We start from the raw sequence: 18,182 nt of genomic DNA on the forward strand, positions 1-18,182 counted from the left end.
TTATAAATTTTAGATTTTTTCTTAGTACTAATTTAAACATGAGCAACTCTCTACGAAATCGGCCGATTTCGACCATTTTTTTGTATTTTTTTATTTGGCTCAAACTTTGTGGGGGCCTTCCCTATGACCAAATAAGCGATTTTGTGTCATTGGTTCACCCATACAAGTCTCCATACAATTTTGGCTACTGTCCATACAAAAATGATACGTACATATTCAAATAGCTGTAACTTTTTAGTGAATTTTCTGATCAATTTGGTGTCTTCGGCAAAGTTGTTGGTATTGTTGAGGACTATTGAGAAAAAATAGATACACGAAAAAAAAATTGCAGATTACTCAATTTCCCAAAATTCCCTTCTTTTTTTTTGATTTTCGAGATTTTTTTATATGTTTTAGAGGACAAAAACCCACAACTTTTGAGCCATAGAAAAACATAAAAAAATCTGCCGTCGAGTTATGAATTTTAAAAAAATGTTGATTTTTGGAAAAAATCTGAATTTTATGCAAAAACAATTTTGACGTTACTTTTTAATGTAAAACTGAATTTGCAATCGAAAAGTACTTTACAGATTTTTTTGATAAAGGGCTCTGTTTTCAAGATATAGCCACCGAAACCGGTAGCCGGCAGTGAAATTATGAGAAATTATCACAGCCAAAAAACTTGAATTTTTGAGGGCAAGAAATTTTTGCAGTTGAACATTACCTCTTTTTCAATTTAATTTTACCTTGCTCTATGTGGAATAAGGCAAATAAGCGAATTACACATAAAAAGGTGTAATTTTACACAGTTTTTTAACATTCCAACGCCCAAGGCTCCAAAAAAGTTGGAACGGTAACTTCAACTCAATGATTCTCGGGCATAACTCAACCAATCAAGATGATTCTTCTTTCCAGTGATCTGTTAGGATGTCTAGATGATTCTAGAATTTTGCAGAACTTAATTTGATCAAATCTGCAATTTTTGCGATCAAAACCATCGTTCCAACTTTTTTTTTCGCGTGTACAAAAAAGTTCGCCAAAAATTCCGCGGAAGCAGTCGTTCAATAATGTAATGATATCGGACAAAATTCGTTGATCTGTTGAACTAACGATTTTCGGATTATGGTTGTATTGACCATTGTTGCGAATCGAGGAACTACTGATCTTTTGACGTAAATGGTCATTTCTTTTTAATATCGCGATTTCTATCCTATTTGTATATCAGTTCACATTTTTTTATTGTTTTTTGATAGAAGTCTGTCCCGCCCGTGTGGATCAATCGGACCGCGCACTGGACTCACAATCCAGAGGTCGCCGGTTCGAATCCCGCGGAGGGCGCTCTAAAATTCTTTGTGTAAATATGGGTATTCGGCGCCGTCGCTCCGTGCCATACTTTCATACACTTAGGAGCCCAGGGCGGCGAAGTCCTTGTATCTAAAAAGGAAGACACTAGTGGTTGGTACTAGCAATGGTGGCCGACAGCTATAAAGTCAACTTCGTTTTTTTTTCGTTTGATAGAAGTAGTACTGCAACAGTTAAAGGAACGTTTAGTTTTGAACATTAAGTTTAGAAGATTTTAAATTAAAATATAGATTTTCAATCCAAAGTAGTTAGCAAATGAATATTTGGACTTAAATTAATAATTGAACATTTTGGACTTATGAATAACACACAACTGTGCATTTATTCTAGAGTCAGATCCATACAGCGTCAGTGTTTATTTGGTCGAAGTGTATTAATTCATTGGCAGATCTGATTCTAGTTGTAATGTACGACAAGACTACTGACGGACGTGACAGGACGAGGGCCCAGTTTAGAGGTTTCAACATCAACTATGTGCGGCTGGATCACCCTCCCAAAAAAAAAAAATAAATATAATAAGACTTAATAAAAAAGATTTAATAAAAAAAATTAGTTTTTTTTACATCTGTTTCAAATGACAAATCGAATTTGCAATTGGATTTTGAGATAAAGAAACTATAAATTTAATTTTATCAGTTTTTTGGTTTTTGAAATTTTTAGTTTGAAATCTTTATAAAATTTCATTTAATTTTGTCCAACAAACATGGAAGATTGGACCTTTGGTTGCCGAGATAGCCCCCAATTTCCTAATGCCATTATCTCAGCAACTGATGGTCAACATTTTCTTTGATTAAAAGTGAAACTTGACATTTTGATTTTTTTTAACTCAAGGCTAACATTTCAAAAGAACCTAATATTACGTTCTTTTTGATTGCAAATTTGATTCTTTATAAAAAAAACATTAAAAAAATTGAATTGAATTTCTATTTTTTCCATCGAATACCATCTAAAAACTATATGCTTAATTTTTCAGAATAGTCATCATCAATATATACAACTTTGCTGAAGATCAGATCGATTCACGTACCATTTATGTATGGACACATAGCAAAAAATTGTGTAAATTTGGACGGTGTATTTTGGAAGGTTGAATTTAGACTGAAAAAGTGACATTACACCAGAAAAGTGCTAAAATAACACATTATAAATAAAATTACACATTTTTTCTGACATAAAATATGTACCCCTTCCCAGATATAATATTTCCACGTTTTTTTAACTGTAGCTGCTGCTGCTAAATTGTTTGGAAAAAACCGACAAAATCAAGTTCATATTTTTTCTATCAACAATTAGCGATTAAAAGCTCAACAATTCCACCAGATGACGCGAAGCATCGAAGTATGACGATTAGAATTTTCCCTGTGTGGTGACATAAGAATGAAAATTTTAAATTTAATTTACAGTTCTTAGAACAACATTTGAGACAAATATTCAAGTAGTACGAGTGTAAACTTTTTGCCCTCTATAAATTAACACAATAAAAAAGATTTTGAAAAAAAAATATTTTGAGAAAAAAATATCTTGAAAAATAATATTGTGCTAAATCATAGAGCATTAAAAGTTTACACAGAATCAGCTCGAAATTTTTCTCAAAAGTTGTTTTGAACTCTGGAATTTAACAAAACAGAATTCGCATACATAACCTCAAAGGGCGAAAATTTCAATCGACATACTTCGCTCTCACAGAAAAAAAATGATGATAATATTACATCTGGGAAGGGGTACATATTTTGTGTCAGAAAAATGTGTCACTTTACCTCTGAAAATGTGTAATTTTACCACTATTCTGGTGTAATGTCGCTTTTTCAGTCTAAATTGAGTAGAGCGTCTAATTTCCCGTCCCGAGAAAAAAAATCCCGGGATTTCCCGGAAAAAAATATTTCCCGTTTCCCGGGAAATTTATAAATTTCCCGGGAATTCCCGAAATACAAGCGGTAGAATACATTTTCATACCTTTTTGGTATCAATCTTTTGAAATCATAAAAAATATTTATTAGAGAATCTAATTAGATTTTATTCATTTCAATCTACTGTTCATATTGAACTAATCAGCTTATCTGTAAATTTCATGTCAAGGTTTAATTCAGATAATATTTTTTTCTGAAGCATTCACAACTAGAAATATTGTTTGCTTGTATGTTGGGCAGCAAAAATTACGCTATAATGGAATGAATATTAACGATTTTATTTTTGAAAACGTATTCTAACGATTTTTTTTGTTATACCATTTGAAAACAAGATGTTTCCCTTTCTATAAAAGATTAAAATTACCTTGACCTTGATTTACCTTGACCAAATTGGATGACAATTGAATTTATGAATTTATTTTTATTTATTTATTTAATTTATGAAGCACGTCAGCTACCAAGGGCGTAAGAGGGTTAAATATGAAAAAATATCGTTTAATTTAAACCACTTTTACACTATGAAAACTATTTCAATTTAATTAATTTAATAATGAAATAAATGAAACCATGAAAAATCATTAAAAAATAACTTCGCATCATATTAAATTTTATCAAAGAATGCAACCATATTTCAAAAACTCACTTCAAATATTTGAAAACTTAAAGGTGTGATTTCATAAAATAATGTTTCAAGTAAAAAAGCGCTGGAAATTAAGGCAAATTCAATGATTGTCTATTATTTTCAAGTTGAAAATACTTGTTCTGGAATAAGTTGTTTGCCATGAAAAATATTATTTCTACATGTTTTTTTTTTATTTCAACTTCATGGTCACCAAGACAAATTTTAAAGCAATTTTATGGTTGTTGATTATAGATTTTCACTGTCAAAACACGTTAATTTAAAAACTAGGTAGGGGAAATATACCCATTTTAATCACTCTAAGCCGTTCGACCAATTCTCATCATTTTTGCTGTTTTCTCTATTAAATCAACATTTTCAGATGTATCAACAATGGAGAGTTGTTTGCTCACTTTTATTTGAGCTATTCTTTACTTTGGAACAGTCAAAATCACTTTATGAAAGCTGTAATTCATGATCAAAGTGCTGATAGGCCAATAATAGAAATAGGCTGAGAAAGGGTATAGTTTCCCTACTTCTCAACAAAAACTACTAATAATTTTTGTTTTTGATTTGGCACGATTTGAAGACAGCATAAAAAAAATAGAAAATTAATATATTTTCTCAAAGTTGCATGATTTTTTACAAGCAGTCAAGACGTTAATTGATCCTCACATTCATTTTGAGCATTAATGTTGCTGTTCTATACAATTTTATTGCAAAATATTAATCAGAAACAAAATCAGAATAATTTTCGTTAAATTTTAAATTTCCCGGGAATTCCCGGGATTTCTCGGGAAATTTGTTGAAAATTTCCCGTTTCCCGGGAATTTTGTAACCCCGGGAAATTGGACGCTCTAAAATTGAGGTAAAATTACATCATAAAAGAGGTAACCTTCCAAAATTACACCTTCCAAATTAACAATTTTTTTTACTGTGCTGTTCTACTACTCAACGCTAGGTGTCGCATGACGTTTGGCTCTTGAACGCCAATCCTTCAAACGCAAAGACATTTGTATAGAATTGATTCTATAGGAGGTCTAATAAACGAGTTCATTTTCGAGCATAAATAACTTTAATTTACTAAGAAGTTTAAATAGTCCTCAAATTAATGTTTGTTTTATGATATCTTTAATTTGATTTACTTTTTGAGTTCCTGATATGTAAAATATGTAGGTATTTAAAGTAACGTTAATATCGGCGTTAACTTTAATACAGTTCTATTAATCCTTTCCGTGCCTCTCTCTCCCTCTCGCGCAATCTTGCACCCCTCTATAACCACTTCAGACCACCCCGAGCTTAAGGCAGATGAGCAGGCCGCTCTTTCTCAGAGCTGGCTCAGTCGGTCAGTTGTAACTGTAGACTCGCCGCTGGTGGTGCATCGCATTTCAAATCTCGTGTTTTTTTTTTTCATTCGTTCGCGAGTTGTGAAATATTGTGAGTTATTTGTGGCTGCATTTTCCACCGCCTCCAGGCACGCGAAATTCAGTGAACCGTGAAAAAGTAAATAGTTACAACCTCCCTGAAAGTGGTTTAAACTTTTGGACTGCGTTGCAGTGAAAGTGGTTTGGTGCATCAATTTTCAAAAAAGGATAGCTGCAAACAATTCTTGATCAGGTCAGCATTGAAAATGGTTAAAAACAAGTGCCAACTTGGATTCTAAACGGTTTCATAACCACACAGAAAAAAAAAAAAACAAAACAAAACAGTTCTGAGCGAACCAAATCGATCGATGATTTATTGGAAATAATTTAACGTGCACTTGGTTGGAGTGTTGCCATAACGACCTTGACAGTGGACGGTGCGGTGTGAGGTGGCAAGCAAAACATAAGTGACAGCGTGCTGATGTAAACAAATCGTTGCTATTTTTATAAAAGCAATGATGTCGATGGTGGAGGAGGAGTCGTCAATATAGAGAGAGGTGGAGAGAAAAGTTCGGGTTTGACTGCTAAATTTCGATCGTGCACGTGAATATCATTAACTGGAATGTTTGTGGAATACTATAGAGGTCAAAGTGATTAAATTTGGGCACTTTTATTTTTATTCATTTCAATCTCAACAAACGTAGATGTAACTCGTACTTTTTTAGAAATCAAATAGAAAGTTTGAATTTTTTTAAACAGTTTTAGATTTTTTGTTTTGTTTTTTTTTTTGTAAATCATTTAGATTATATTAGGGTTATTTTCGCGATGCTTATTGTACAACAAACTATTCTGTATTTTTGTTTACCATTTTAAGTTAATTGAATAATTGCTCTTCACATTCATTATTTGTAGTAGATGTTAAAATAATGTTTTAGGCCTGATTTCCCTAGAAAAATATTTTTAAAAGAAAAATGAAAAATAATTTTGAAAATTTCCTATATTTTTTCTAAGAAACTCTGAAGATTGGACCTATGGTTGCTGAGATACAGCCACAGATTTTCAATGTCAATAAAATGAACTGTCCTTAAATTTCAGACCTTTTCGATGAAAATATTGTCAAAACTTTTAATTCAAGTCCAACCATTTTTGCCCTTGCAGGCTTGTAATCAGGTTTTTTTTTGCATATTATGAAAATTATTATGAATTATGAAAATTTATTTACAAAAATCTTTAAAGAAAATTTACCTCTCTTCACTTGACAAGTGATGACGTAAAAAAATACAGACGTTTCGCTTCAACTCCTTCTCCAAGCTGTCGTCAGCAGTTGCTGTCGATGCTATTTCCGTTCAGTACAATCATCAGAGATAGTGTTTCCAGTACTCTTCATAAACAAGTATATCACTTCGATTCGAGTGTTGACGTATGTTTACCAGGCTCACTTTAGTTGGCTGAGCCCTGAACGTCATTCCCGCTGGACCGAGATTTGCCAACGAGGCTCACACGTGACTGAATCTCGTTTGACACTCCTCTACTTAGCTCGAAGACCTCCTTCAAAGTGTTATTGATAGTACTTAGTTAGCTTCCAGAATAGCGCGTGTGTGTGTGCGCGCTCAACCTGTTCAGGAGTGACTTTTTTGTTTTGACAGCGCCTAGATTAATTGAGCTGATTAGGTTGACCATCAAAGATCAATCGATTCGCTGTGCTACGACCTGCGCCCAAGTTGTCAATATTTGCTCAACCTTGTTTTGCTCTGTAGAAATGGTCCAGCGACGGAAAACAGACGCACTGCTCTACTATAACTCACCCAGCAGTTCGAACCCGTGGCGCGTCCTGAAGTCGGCCTTGACGGTCACCCCGTACGAGTCGTTGGACTTTGGACCGACGACGGCTTCGTTGGCGCCCGACACGTTCAGATAGTACGTGCCCCCTTCGTGGCCATGGTTATCAACGCGGCTCACCACGAACAGATAGTCCTGCTCGCGTTCGAGGCCGTGGGGAAGAAGTGCCCTTGAGCGGTGCTGGCCGTAGGTTTGCTTCGTGTGATTGCTTGCGATGATCTTGGGCGTCGGGATGGGCAGGGAAGATGGTGGGTCGTTGGCAGGATGGTGCTCTTCGGAGACGGTGTTGTGGAGCAGATCGATCAGGAAACCTGGAGTGATGGAATTAAAAAAAATGCCAAATTTTTATTAACAGAATAAAATCCATTTGTGACATTAAGAATTAGTATTTTGTTGAATAGTACTTTGATTAATCATTTGCGAAGATTGATCAATATATTTCCTAGTTTTCTGTTTCGTCTGAGGGCAGGGGGGCAGAATGGCCCGCCTAAGTAAAATGCGCCAAAAACCATAGAAAAACATGAAAACTTATGAATTCAGTGTAGTAGGCTTATGCTTTGGGATGTTCCCTTCAATGTTGATGATAATTTTTAGCTTAAAACTATTTTTGAGCCACTTAAAAATTTTTTTTTTTTCGACTGCTTTTAGGGTGCGGGGCAGAATGGGCCACCCTGCGGGGCAGAATGGGCCACCTTAGAAAACAAGCCATTTCGTCCAATACAACGTTGAAGGGAGATAAGAAATGACTTAAGGTACCTTTCTAACATAGTTTCTTTGAAGTTAGACCACTTTTATAAAAAGAGTCACTTACCAAAACAAACATTTTCGAAAATAGTGTTAATATGTTGAAATAAGACACTTTTTTTTACAAATAAACGTCAAAACAACTGAAAAATCAACTATTGTTGCATTAACAGTGATTTGTGAAGCTAACAGGAGTGAAATAATCCATTTAATCCAAATTTCATAACTTTTGATTGTTTTTAAAATGCATGATAAGGGTGGTCCATTCTGTTCCGTTGTTGTTTGTATACCTTGGTAGTAACATCTAGTAACGTTATAAGCATTGAGCAAACTTTTTCAAACAATCTAACTTTTCAGAAAGCTTATTTGAAACCTCGAAATAAACAACATTTTCGTAGTTTTGTCAATAAATTTACATTTTGCTCATAATTTTAAAATACAATGAATTCAAACGTCGTTTTCGGTATGGTGATGTTTTTTGACGTCCTTTATAAGACCCTTGCCTTACAATTGGTCTAAATCCATTCTAAAGCCCAAAACCAAGGGTGGCCCATTCTGCCCCCCTGCCTCTATATATAAAACATTTCGTCGGTTTTTTTCGAACGCGAATTAAAGGTCTATTCTCTGTTTGTTACACAATTAATAAAACGGAGTCTTTTTTTAAACTATTTTAAAGTGAGTTTATTAATGCTTAAAGTAAGTTACTAAGTAAAAAAATTATAACCCGAGCAGATGGAAATAACTGGAAAAGTTCAAGTTCCGTTATTGTCAGGAGGTCAGGACTTGTTTTTATAAAAACACAAAATAATAACAGAGATTTGTTCGTAAAATGACTCCTTAAAACAAATCCGACAACAAATTAAAATAATCCTGATGACTCAGTTTGGTATTGGTGAGATATCTTGAGTTTTTTTTAAAGGTACTATAAGCTATTGTGTATATTTAAAGGATCTTTTAAAAAAAACTCTAGATATGTTTTTTGCAACTGTATTTAAATATCTCATTTTGATATTGTTTTCTTATGATTTGCTTGGTTCCAATGAAATACTACATGTTTTCAAATGCTGAATAAAATCAGTAAACATTGGCTGACGGCTTACAGACATTGTTAAAAATTTAAAAAAAAAATTATAATTTTACAGAAGCAAGCAAATAACCAAAATAGTGAACATGAAAAAGATTAAGTGCCCAAAGTTCTAGCAAAAAAAAAAAAAAATATATATATACATTTTATTGTACACACTTAATTTTTTTTTCGAGTGGATTTTTGATTTGCTTAGGGGGTTTATCAATAATAAAAAAACCCAACTTTCAAATTTTTGACTTTTCAAAACAGTTTTGGTATAAATTCATGGCCAAAATAATGTCATGGACAAAATTAATTAAACTTTTAAATTCAAGCCATATTTAACAAAATTTAAAATAATATCAAATTGGGTTATGCACACTTAAAAGAAACGAAAAATTGTTGATTTCCAATATTAATTAAGGCCGTTGCAAATATTTTTCAAAGTTTATGAGCATGGTTGACTGCCAATGAGCTGCTACTCCGTTATTGACAGATCAGCTGAAGTTAAACAATGAATCAAAAATGATCAGTGGGAGCCAACCATCCGTTCACTGTTTAACCTCTGAAGATCCCTACTTTATTAGACAATACCGGCGCCCTCCCAAGAAGCCTGCAGTTCAACGAAAGGGAGGAATGTTAGTCCGATAGTTGAAGTTGCAGACTCATCGAGCACATAGTTTTTCGCTATATACTTGTTGATACCGCTTGAGACCGTTGAATCCACAGCATCTCCTTCAAGCATAACGTGATTAATATTTTTTTGGGTTAGTAGGATAAGGTATTGGCTTTTCGATGCCTCCCGAGCTACGGCGCTATGGGGAGGACTTTCATAACAGACCCGTCGGCGAGCCTTCCGAGCAACGATGCTATGGGAAGGTTTTTCTGGTTAACACATAAAATCACTCACACACAGTTATTTTGCTCCACTATTAACTCGACGATCCAAATTGTCAGTGCGTCTTTCGATCATTATATAGAAATGGCTTTTTCACCGCAAAAAAAACTAAAACCTTATTCAAAAAATTTAAACACAATCCACCCGACGCCGTGCCTTCCGATCAACGATGATATAGGAAGGGCTTTGAAAATCACAAAAATATCACTTTTCACTCCGAATATTTTTTACGACCACGCGCTTCCTTTGCCAATTATGCACTCTACGAACAGCGACACAAAAGCACATAAAAATTAACATGAATAATCACGACTTCGCGTCCCCACTTCCAGCGCACCAATGATGCTATTATTCGATTAACACAATCACTCATCCCATACGAAAAGCGACACAAAAGCACATAAAAAAATTAACCTGAATAATCACGACTTCGCGTCCCCACTTCCAGCGCACCAATGATGCTATTATTCGATTAACACAATCACTCATCCCATACGAAAAGCGACACAAAAGCACATAAAAAAAATAACCTGAATAATCACGACTTCGCGTCCCCACTTCCAGCGCACCAATGATGCTATTATTCGATTAACACAATCACTCACCCCATACAAAAAGCGACACAAAAGCACATAAAAAAATAACCTGAATAATCACGACTTCGCGTCCCAACTTCCAGCGCACCAATGATCAGCAACTGTACGCCTGCAAAATGCATTTAAAAACACTTTTTTTCATCCAAATGATGAAACCTAGGCTTGTATATTTTTTTTATTTTTTTGCCCCCCCCCCCCCTTTCCCCCCCTCGACTTTTCTCAGAGCTGAGGGACATAAACTTCAAAAAATATTTGCAACGGCCTAATGAATAATTAAAAAAAACTACTTTAAAATTTTTAACTTTTCATAAAAGATTTGATATTAAGACCACATTTCATGGAAAAAATAATGTCCTAGATAAAATTGCTCAAAATGTTCCCATGGTTCTTCTAGCCATATTTAGCAAAATATATATTTGTTTACAAATTGCTCTGGAAAAATATTGAATAAAAACGTCAAGTTAATTGAAAAGAAACTCTGGTACCATTTTTGCACCATCCTTAAAGATTTAAAAAAAAAACTAGAAAATAAAAAAAACACGTGTTTTGAAATTTAACGTTGAGTGATAAGCCCGTTGCAAATATTTTTTCAAAGTTGAAATGTTCATTCAAAATTGGGCCAAAAAAACCAGGGGAGAAAAAATATGTTTTTAAAAAACTTAAAAATGTTAAATAGAAGTCTAATCAGCTGGAATCAATTTTAAATGCATCTTCCCGCATTGATAATAATATTAAGCATGTGTGGGCTTGTTTCAAAATGTTTTGAATGTTTGTGGAATTCCCGTGCACAGTACCGCAAAAACTATTTTTTATCGCAAAAAAAATCGTCAGTTTTTGGATATTTTGATAACAAATGATTGCATCAAAATTGTTGTAGAATGCATTTTAAAACTCTTTTTAGTTTTTCCCTAGTTTTTGTTTAATTGCATTTGAAGAACCTTCTGTTACCAAGCGGTTAATGAAAATGAAATAGTTGCAAGGAACACCAAATATCTATGAACAAAAACAAAAAAAAAAAGTTATTTCGGTAAATAAAATGAATTGAATTGAAAAATTTTCTTAAATTTTCTTTGAAATTTTTAAACCTTAGCTTGTAACTTAAATTCGTAAATTTTATATTTTTGTTTTGCTCATATGAAGCGACTTTTATAAAGCTATTGCAGTACGTTGACACTCGATTAAAAATAAATAATACGAAATGAGCAAGAAGGTTTCTTTCAAAGCAATGCCAACTTTCTAACCTGTCAAATATACATAATTTTCTCCTTCTAATTCCATTAACACTCTAAAATCTAAGTCTCGACAAAGGTTTTAATGATCCATAAAAAGTTCCAACTATTAATTTTGAGCCTTGGATGTTGTAATGTTAACCACTCAGAATATTATTGTTTACACCTTAAGCCTTCAAAACGAATAAGCGGGTGACAAGTTCCGTCCCCAATAGTCCCTTTTTCATACTTCCAGTCGTGCGTAACCAAAGCAACGACATTCGTTGATAACGTCAACAACTTATTATTTGATCAGCGTTTTATGTTGTGTGCCCTAAATATAACGAACAAAGCGTGAACGGAGGGTGTCATACGGTGTCAAATTTGGTCTATTGCCCAAAAACGCACAATATTTTGTACGTGTGCGTATAGATAAGTTTGGTGGGTGGTTTTTGAGGGGGCACGTCCAAAACTGGTTCCCAGATTTAGTAAATAGAAGGCTGAACGGCATGAGCTATGAAAACGTTTTATCCAAGGTTTTGGTACAAAAAATCAAAGTTTTCCTTATTAATTGTGTACATTTAAACTTTTATTATTTGTCAATTGTAAGAATAAAATTAATTTACGTCATTTTCAAACAACAACCACCAAGCGGTAAATAAAAGTCGAATTGAGCATAACAGCAAAACCGCGCACACGCACATGGCACACGGAAAAACAGCTGGTCTGCTAGCACCAAAACCACCCCAAAACCACGGGGTATGTCTCAAACATCTGGCCAGTGTGCTAGTGTGTGTGTGTGTGTTTTTATTTACCGACGGATTTTTATGTTTTCATGCTTTCATGCTCTCGCGATGCTTTCGCTGCTCACAGTTCAGTTTCCATCTGTTTGGATCGATGGTTGGTCGGTTTTGTTTGTTGCGGCACCTTTTTGTTTCGATTTGTTTACTACGCAATACGAGACGTTGCGCATTTGTTTACATCTTATTTGGAGAGAACGAGAAGGTGAGCACCAGCTATCGCTGTCAAAATATGCATAAATAGCTCAAAATTAGGAAAATGTTATTAAAGTCATTACAATTATTTTATACCACGTTCAAATGTCAAATGTCTGCCACTGAGCTGTCAACCGAGTGACATTGTCATTATTGAAGAAATGTCAATGTGCAATGTGAACGATAATTGATCGTGCAAAGCACGAAGCATGTATCCAAATAAGTGAACCATTGACACGAAACTTTGAATTCTTCTTTACTTTTTCGTATTGCTCAAGTCGAAGAAGTTTATAAAACCGAAGAAAGCTTGCACCAATATGAATCTGCTCGATGGGGCTGCCGGTCTGTGTCTTGGTTTGAATAAAATGAAGTTTGTATATGGACCATCCATAAACCATGTGGACACTTTTTTTGGAAATCTCAAACCCCCCCTCCCACCTTCGTGGACAGTTGTCCATACAAAAAAATCATAACCCATAACAATTGCAAAGCCTTTTTAAAAACTTGAAACAGAAAAATGGCGCAGTTCTACCACAATAATCGATACGACTCGAAAACGAGAATTACTAATCTGAAAAAAAAAAACAAATACATCGGTGTTTGATAACTCATGTTGCCTTTCTTAATTAAAGTTTTGATAGGGGAAAAGGATAGATGTTTAATATATTTTAATATTAAGTTTTGTTTCTTCAAATATTTAATTCTACATATTTTTTTTCATTCGATAGCCCCTTTAGAAACCATTGCCTCATTGACTTGTGCGCATTTTTTGCCTTTATTTATACTTCCCGGCTGACTGCGCCAACCGACCGCGAGGGGTTGCTCGATGACGTCATTCTTTTGTTGAAAACTCGCGGCGTCTGCTTGGATGTGGTCGTGCCTTTAGGTGGCGATCGTCCGACCCCTTCCCGATGTGTGAATGTATTTGTTGGAGTGGAAATGCTGTGGGGAGCAGCAAGCTGACGTGTTTGTATTACAACACACAACAGAGTGTTTTTTTTTTTGCTACTCTGTTTAGTATCCCCTTCGATCAGCATTAAATCAGTCAGCGGCAGCGCTGGTATCGAAGTTTAGCTTTAAAGTGTACGAAAAACCCTCGGTTTTTTTTTAATATTCGATATCGCGGTTCAACCAACTCTTCGATTTTGAGTAGTGCTGACAGTTGAAGAAAAAATCATTCGTAAATCTCAAATTACTTTTTTGTGCAAGTTTGACAGATTGGCAGTGTCACAAGTGTGTTTGGTTGTTTTGTTGTTATGTGTCCAAAATAGAAAGTTGATCGCAGTTGGCCCCCTGCGACTAATGTAGTAGTGGGTGTAGGCTATTTACGGGCTTCAAACCATACGAAAACTAAACGGAGCAAGTTTATATTGCCAAAACCAACAAAAGTTTCATTAAACATCGAGAGAGAAAATCAATATCCATCTGCGACGAAGACAAGTTTCAACCCCCCTCGCGGAAAAATCTTCCTGTTCTTTCAGGAAAAAGGGGGCTGCTGTGTGTCTGTCTGTTTGACAGCACTGGTCACTACGGTGACGGAGTGTTGGTGAAGAAGAGCCTGTGCCGATCTTGCGCAATACAACACAGTAGGCCTGGGTGTAGCAGTGTTCGTGAGAGGAAAATAGTGGTGTTTACGTTTTTCCTCTTTTGTTTTGAGTGTGTGTATGTGCCCAGCCGGCTGCTGGTGCGTGGGGAAAATTGACGTGGATTGCTGCGATTGAGGTAAACAAATAATACCTTCTGACCACACTTAAACCGTAGGAAGTATTTTCGTAAAGTGGAGAAATTTGTGATAAAGAGATAAGGAAGTGATCATTTACGATAAGGTAACTGTAATTGATTTTTATAAGTGGTGGCTCTTAATTTTACGTAATAACATTGCCATTTGCTTGTCAATTAAAATTTAATTTCTGCTTGCAACAAGTATTTTTAATAGGGTCCCAAAGCCCTATGTTTATTTTTATTTACAACGGTAAAAAACACGATCAAAAACCATTTCTGAACAATCTTTTTCATTTTTATGCAAAAAAAAAAAAACTAAATTGACAAGAAAATATTTTTTCGATGGATTAACTATTGTCCCCTTGGAATGAGCTGTCAAGCCTTTTCTGTCAAGAAGGGCCGCGAAGTTAATTTTTTTAAAATGATTTAAAAAACCATTTTAAATCCTTTGCAGTCGTACAAAAGGTCATTGTACTCCGAAAAAAAAGCTTTATCGTTGTGAACAATAATATCTCGAATTTAAGCCTAATTTTAGGACCCAATTGTCCCAATGTAATTAAGTGTAAAACATATGCATTTTTCCGCTTCCCTAGAAAATTTTCAATAGGGTTAGGTGAAACATTGGAAACTCTTACTCAGCTTGAACTGTCACTAGAGCAAGTGGGATAGACTGTTTGTTTTTTTTTTGTTATAGGTTTCGCGCCTTTAAAAAGTTAGTACGGAATAATACAATCAATTATTTTAATGATATCTTTTAAGAGGGACTTGATTTCCTCATTTCTTGAGTTTTTTTTTTAAAGGTCCTAAAAACTATTGTCTTTCATATGTTTATAGGACCTATAAAAAAAGCTAGGTATATACAGCAATTCCCTCCAAAAACAGCCCGATTACAAAAAAAAAAAAATGGTAACTAAACATGTATAGGTTATCGCTTAAATTTTAAAGTTATCGCTGTTTTAGTAAAAAAAAAAAGATTTTTTCCCGTTTTCGTCATTTTCCCGCGTTGAAAAACACGCTTTTTATTTTCAAATAATTTTAGACATAGGGTCTTTGGTCCCGAGACCTTCAAAACAGCATTTTAAGTTTTCATTCGACCTTTTTTTTTTGTCCCGCCCGTGTGGATCAATCGGACCGCGCACTGGACTCACAATCCTGAGGTCGCCGGTTCGAATCCCGCGGCGGGCGCTCTAAAATTCTTTGTGTAAATATGGGTATTCGGCGACGTCGCTCCGTGCCATACTTTCATACACTTAGGAGCCCAGGGCGGCGAAGTCCTTGTAGATAAAAAGGAAGACACTAGTGGTTGGTACTAGCAATGGTGGCCGACAGCTATAAAGTCAACTTCGTTTCGTTCGACCTTTTCAAATGTTTGGCTAGATGTTTGAAACTTCCAACTATTTTTTCTCAAAAGCCTATCTAATACCCTTTCGTTTGCGTCCAAGACAGCTAAATCGGTTGAAATAGTGCGGAGTAATGATTTTCGCTTCGCTTCGCTTCGCTTCGCTTCGCTAGGAGACGGTGATTTTAGCGGATTGCAGACTGGATTTTCGCCATGTGATGTGATGATTGTCTAAGCCCAAGTTGCCTAGGAATCGATAATTGGGAATAGAACCAATTCCACCTGAACCAGATTCTCACCACCATGGCAGCCGTCCATTGCCGGCTGCTCCCATCTCCACCGCGCACCAGGGACAAGGAAAGGGAATTGGAAGACGGGAAGTGTTGATGCTCCACTTTTTTAAGAGTATTAAGGGAAAATCTCCACGGTATTCTCAAGTAAGTTTCGCTTGGAGTTGGACGGTTTTTGGGAAGGTGAATGGTCTGAGGAGCCACCCTAGGCGAGTGGTAACGACCGTTGGCATTGTTGTTCGAATTCTTCGTTTGTTCTCATTTCTAATGGGAATGCTTTCAATTCTTCTCATCTCTTATTGGATGAATTCTAGCAGTCGCCCAGGCTATTTATAGCGAGGTAATGTAGGTTCATTTCAAATGCGCCTGCATGCATGCAATGCAATGCATTCTTGTATGTTCTGATATTCAACTTGCATTCAATTTTATTCTCGTCCGTTTCTTGGATTCAACTATATCAGTCTAAATCCTACTAAAGCTACTAATGCTCCACGGCAAAGTGGAAAGCATTTTGCTTGCCAATCCTAAGGACAGGGGATCGAACCCCGCCGTGAGCTGAAGTTTTTTCATTAATTCCAAATTCAATGAGTCCAGAACTTTCTCGTTGGGAGCAGATGGGTATCGAACCCAGAACCATTCGCTTATAAAGCGAACATCGTAACCATTCAGCCACGACCGCTCCTAATAGTGCGGAGTAATGATTTTTTGAAAAAAGTGTGGTCGACGAAAATTGCAATTTTTTTGACCACTATAACACGGCGTAGGTCACCCTAATGGCCAAACAAAAAAAATATGGGTCTTATCATTTCGTCCAAGGAACCCCCAGAAAAATTAAGAGCCCGATCGGAAACTTTTTTTTCGAATCATGCTGTTTTCGTGGGGAATTGCTGTACTGCCCTGATTGCATAAATGTCCCATATGCATTTTCATCGCTTTTGAGTTATTGATGCAGTTTGGTTCAAAATCGTGTGATCTTTCAAAAGAGCCTACAACATCCAGTACTTTGTTCTAAAATTCAGGAGGAATTCCAGTTTATTCACGAAAACTTAACTCGTAGCCTTATGTCTGGGACAAACTTCAAATACGTTTTTCTCAGCTTGCTGTTTTTGCATGTGGGACATTTATGCGAACATGGGCAGTGTATACATATATAAATATTTTTTGCAATTTGTAGAAGAAATCTCAATGAATTTTGGGTAATTTTTTAAATCATATTTTGGATGTTATTTTCTTTATAATTTTTAAATACAGCCCGTTTACTCAAAAAATATCTAGAGCGACATTGATTGTAATCCATGATACCAACATCCCCGCATTGTTGAAAACTAGTGCCTACTTTCCGCAAAACACAAAAAAAAAATCATTTGGGCCAAAACAATTTCCATTTCCAATTTCTATTACCTAATAAAACTTGTTTTGAGTTATGTTCCATTTAGGCAATCATTATATAAGATTTAGCATTTTTTCAAATCATGATTTTTGGAAACAATTTTTGGCCTCTTTTTTATATTTTTAAATTTTACTTTGTCAAAAGAGCCATTTTGAATGCAGTCCAGACTAGATTATCCGAAGGAGCTGCCGTGGCTGACTGGCTACGGTGTTCGCTTTGTAAGCGAATGGTCCTGGGTTCGGTTCCCATCTGCTCCCAACGAGAAAGTATAGGAAATGTTAAGCTTGAAGCTTGAAACGACTTGGTGAGCTACAACTGAAATTAGGAATACTATTGCTACCAACTAAATACGCGCTGGGTCCTTGTTTATTTGACAAGGGTTCAGCAGTTCTAAATAACGTTTGAATCCGATTGATGCAAACGTTCTTCAGGGCGGGGCTTGTCGATAAAAGGTTAGGTACCTCGCGCTCGGCTAGCCTACGTAGAAATGGGTCACCGGAGCTCGGCAGAGCTAAAACCTTCCAAATGCCTATGCGAGTTATTTGCATGTATAGAATGTAGATCTTTTGACAAAAGTCTTGAGAATACTATAGTTTTTTTTGCCCTAGCTTAATGACAAACCTGCGGAAATCAAAACCAGCACTCGCAGAGAGGATTACGCCTTAGCCCGCACGGCTATCAGACCGTGGATGAGTGGTAATAGGCAATATGAGCTTGACATTTCGTTCAAGTAGATTTTTTATAGACTGGCTACATATTTCTGCGTGTAATATTAGTTGAACGTTTCCTATTGAATTAGTATTTCTTTATATTCCAATTTTAGTACATTTTGGGCCTTGTATATTATTTTTTTGACTTTAACTC

The 18,182-nt window shown here is 35.5% G+C and overlaps 1 protein-coding gene across 1 annotated transcript in view; it reads left to right on the forward strand.

Annotated features, from left to right (window-relative positions):
• The window catches only part of LOC120431859 (uncharacterized), a 32,711-nt gene that overhangs the window by 11,414 nt on the left and 3,115 nt on the right, over positions 1 to 18,182 (forward strand). The window contains exon 4 of the mRNA XM_052706042.1: positions 2,315 to 2,375. Within this exon, the coding sequence (XP_052562002.1) occupies positions 2,315 to 2,375 (61 nt within the window). The remainder of the gene's footprint in view (positions 1 to 2,314; positions 2,376 to 18,182) is intronic.

Source organism: Culex pipiens, chromosome 1, assembly GCF_016801865.2.
Source record: "Culex pipiens pallens isolate TS chromosome 1, TS_CPP_V2, whole genome shotgun sequence".
Taxonomy (NCBI): domain Eukaryota; kingdom Metazoa; phylum Arthropoda; class Insecta; order Diptera; family Culicidae; genus Culex; species Culex pipiens.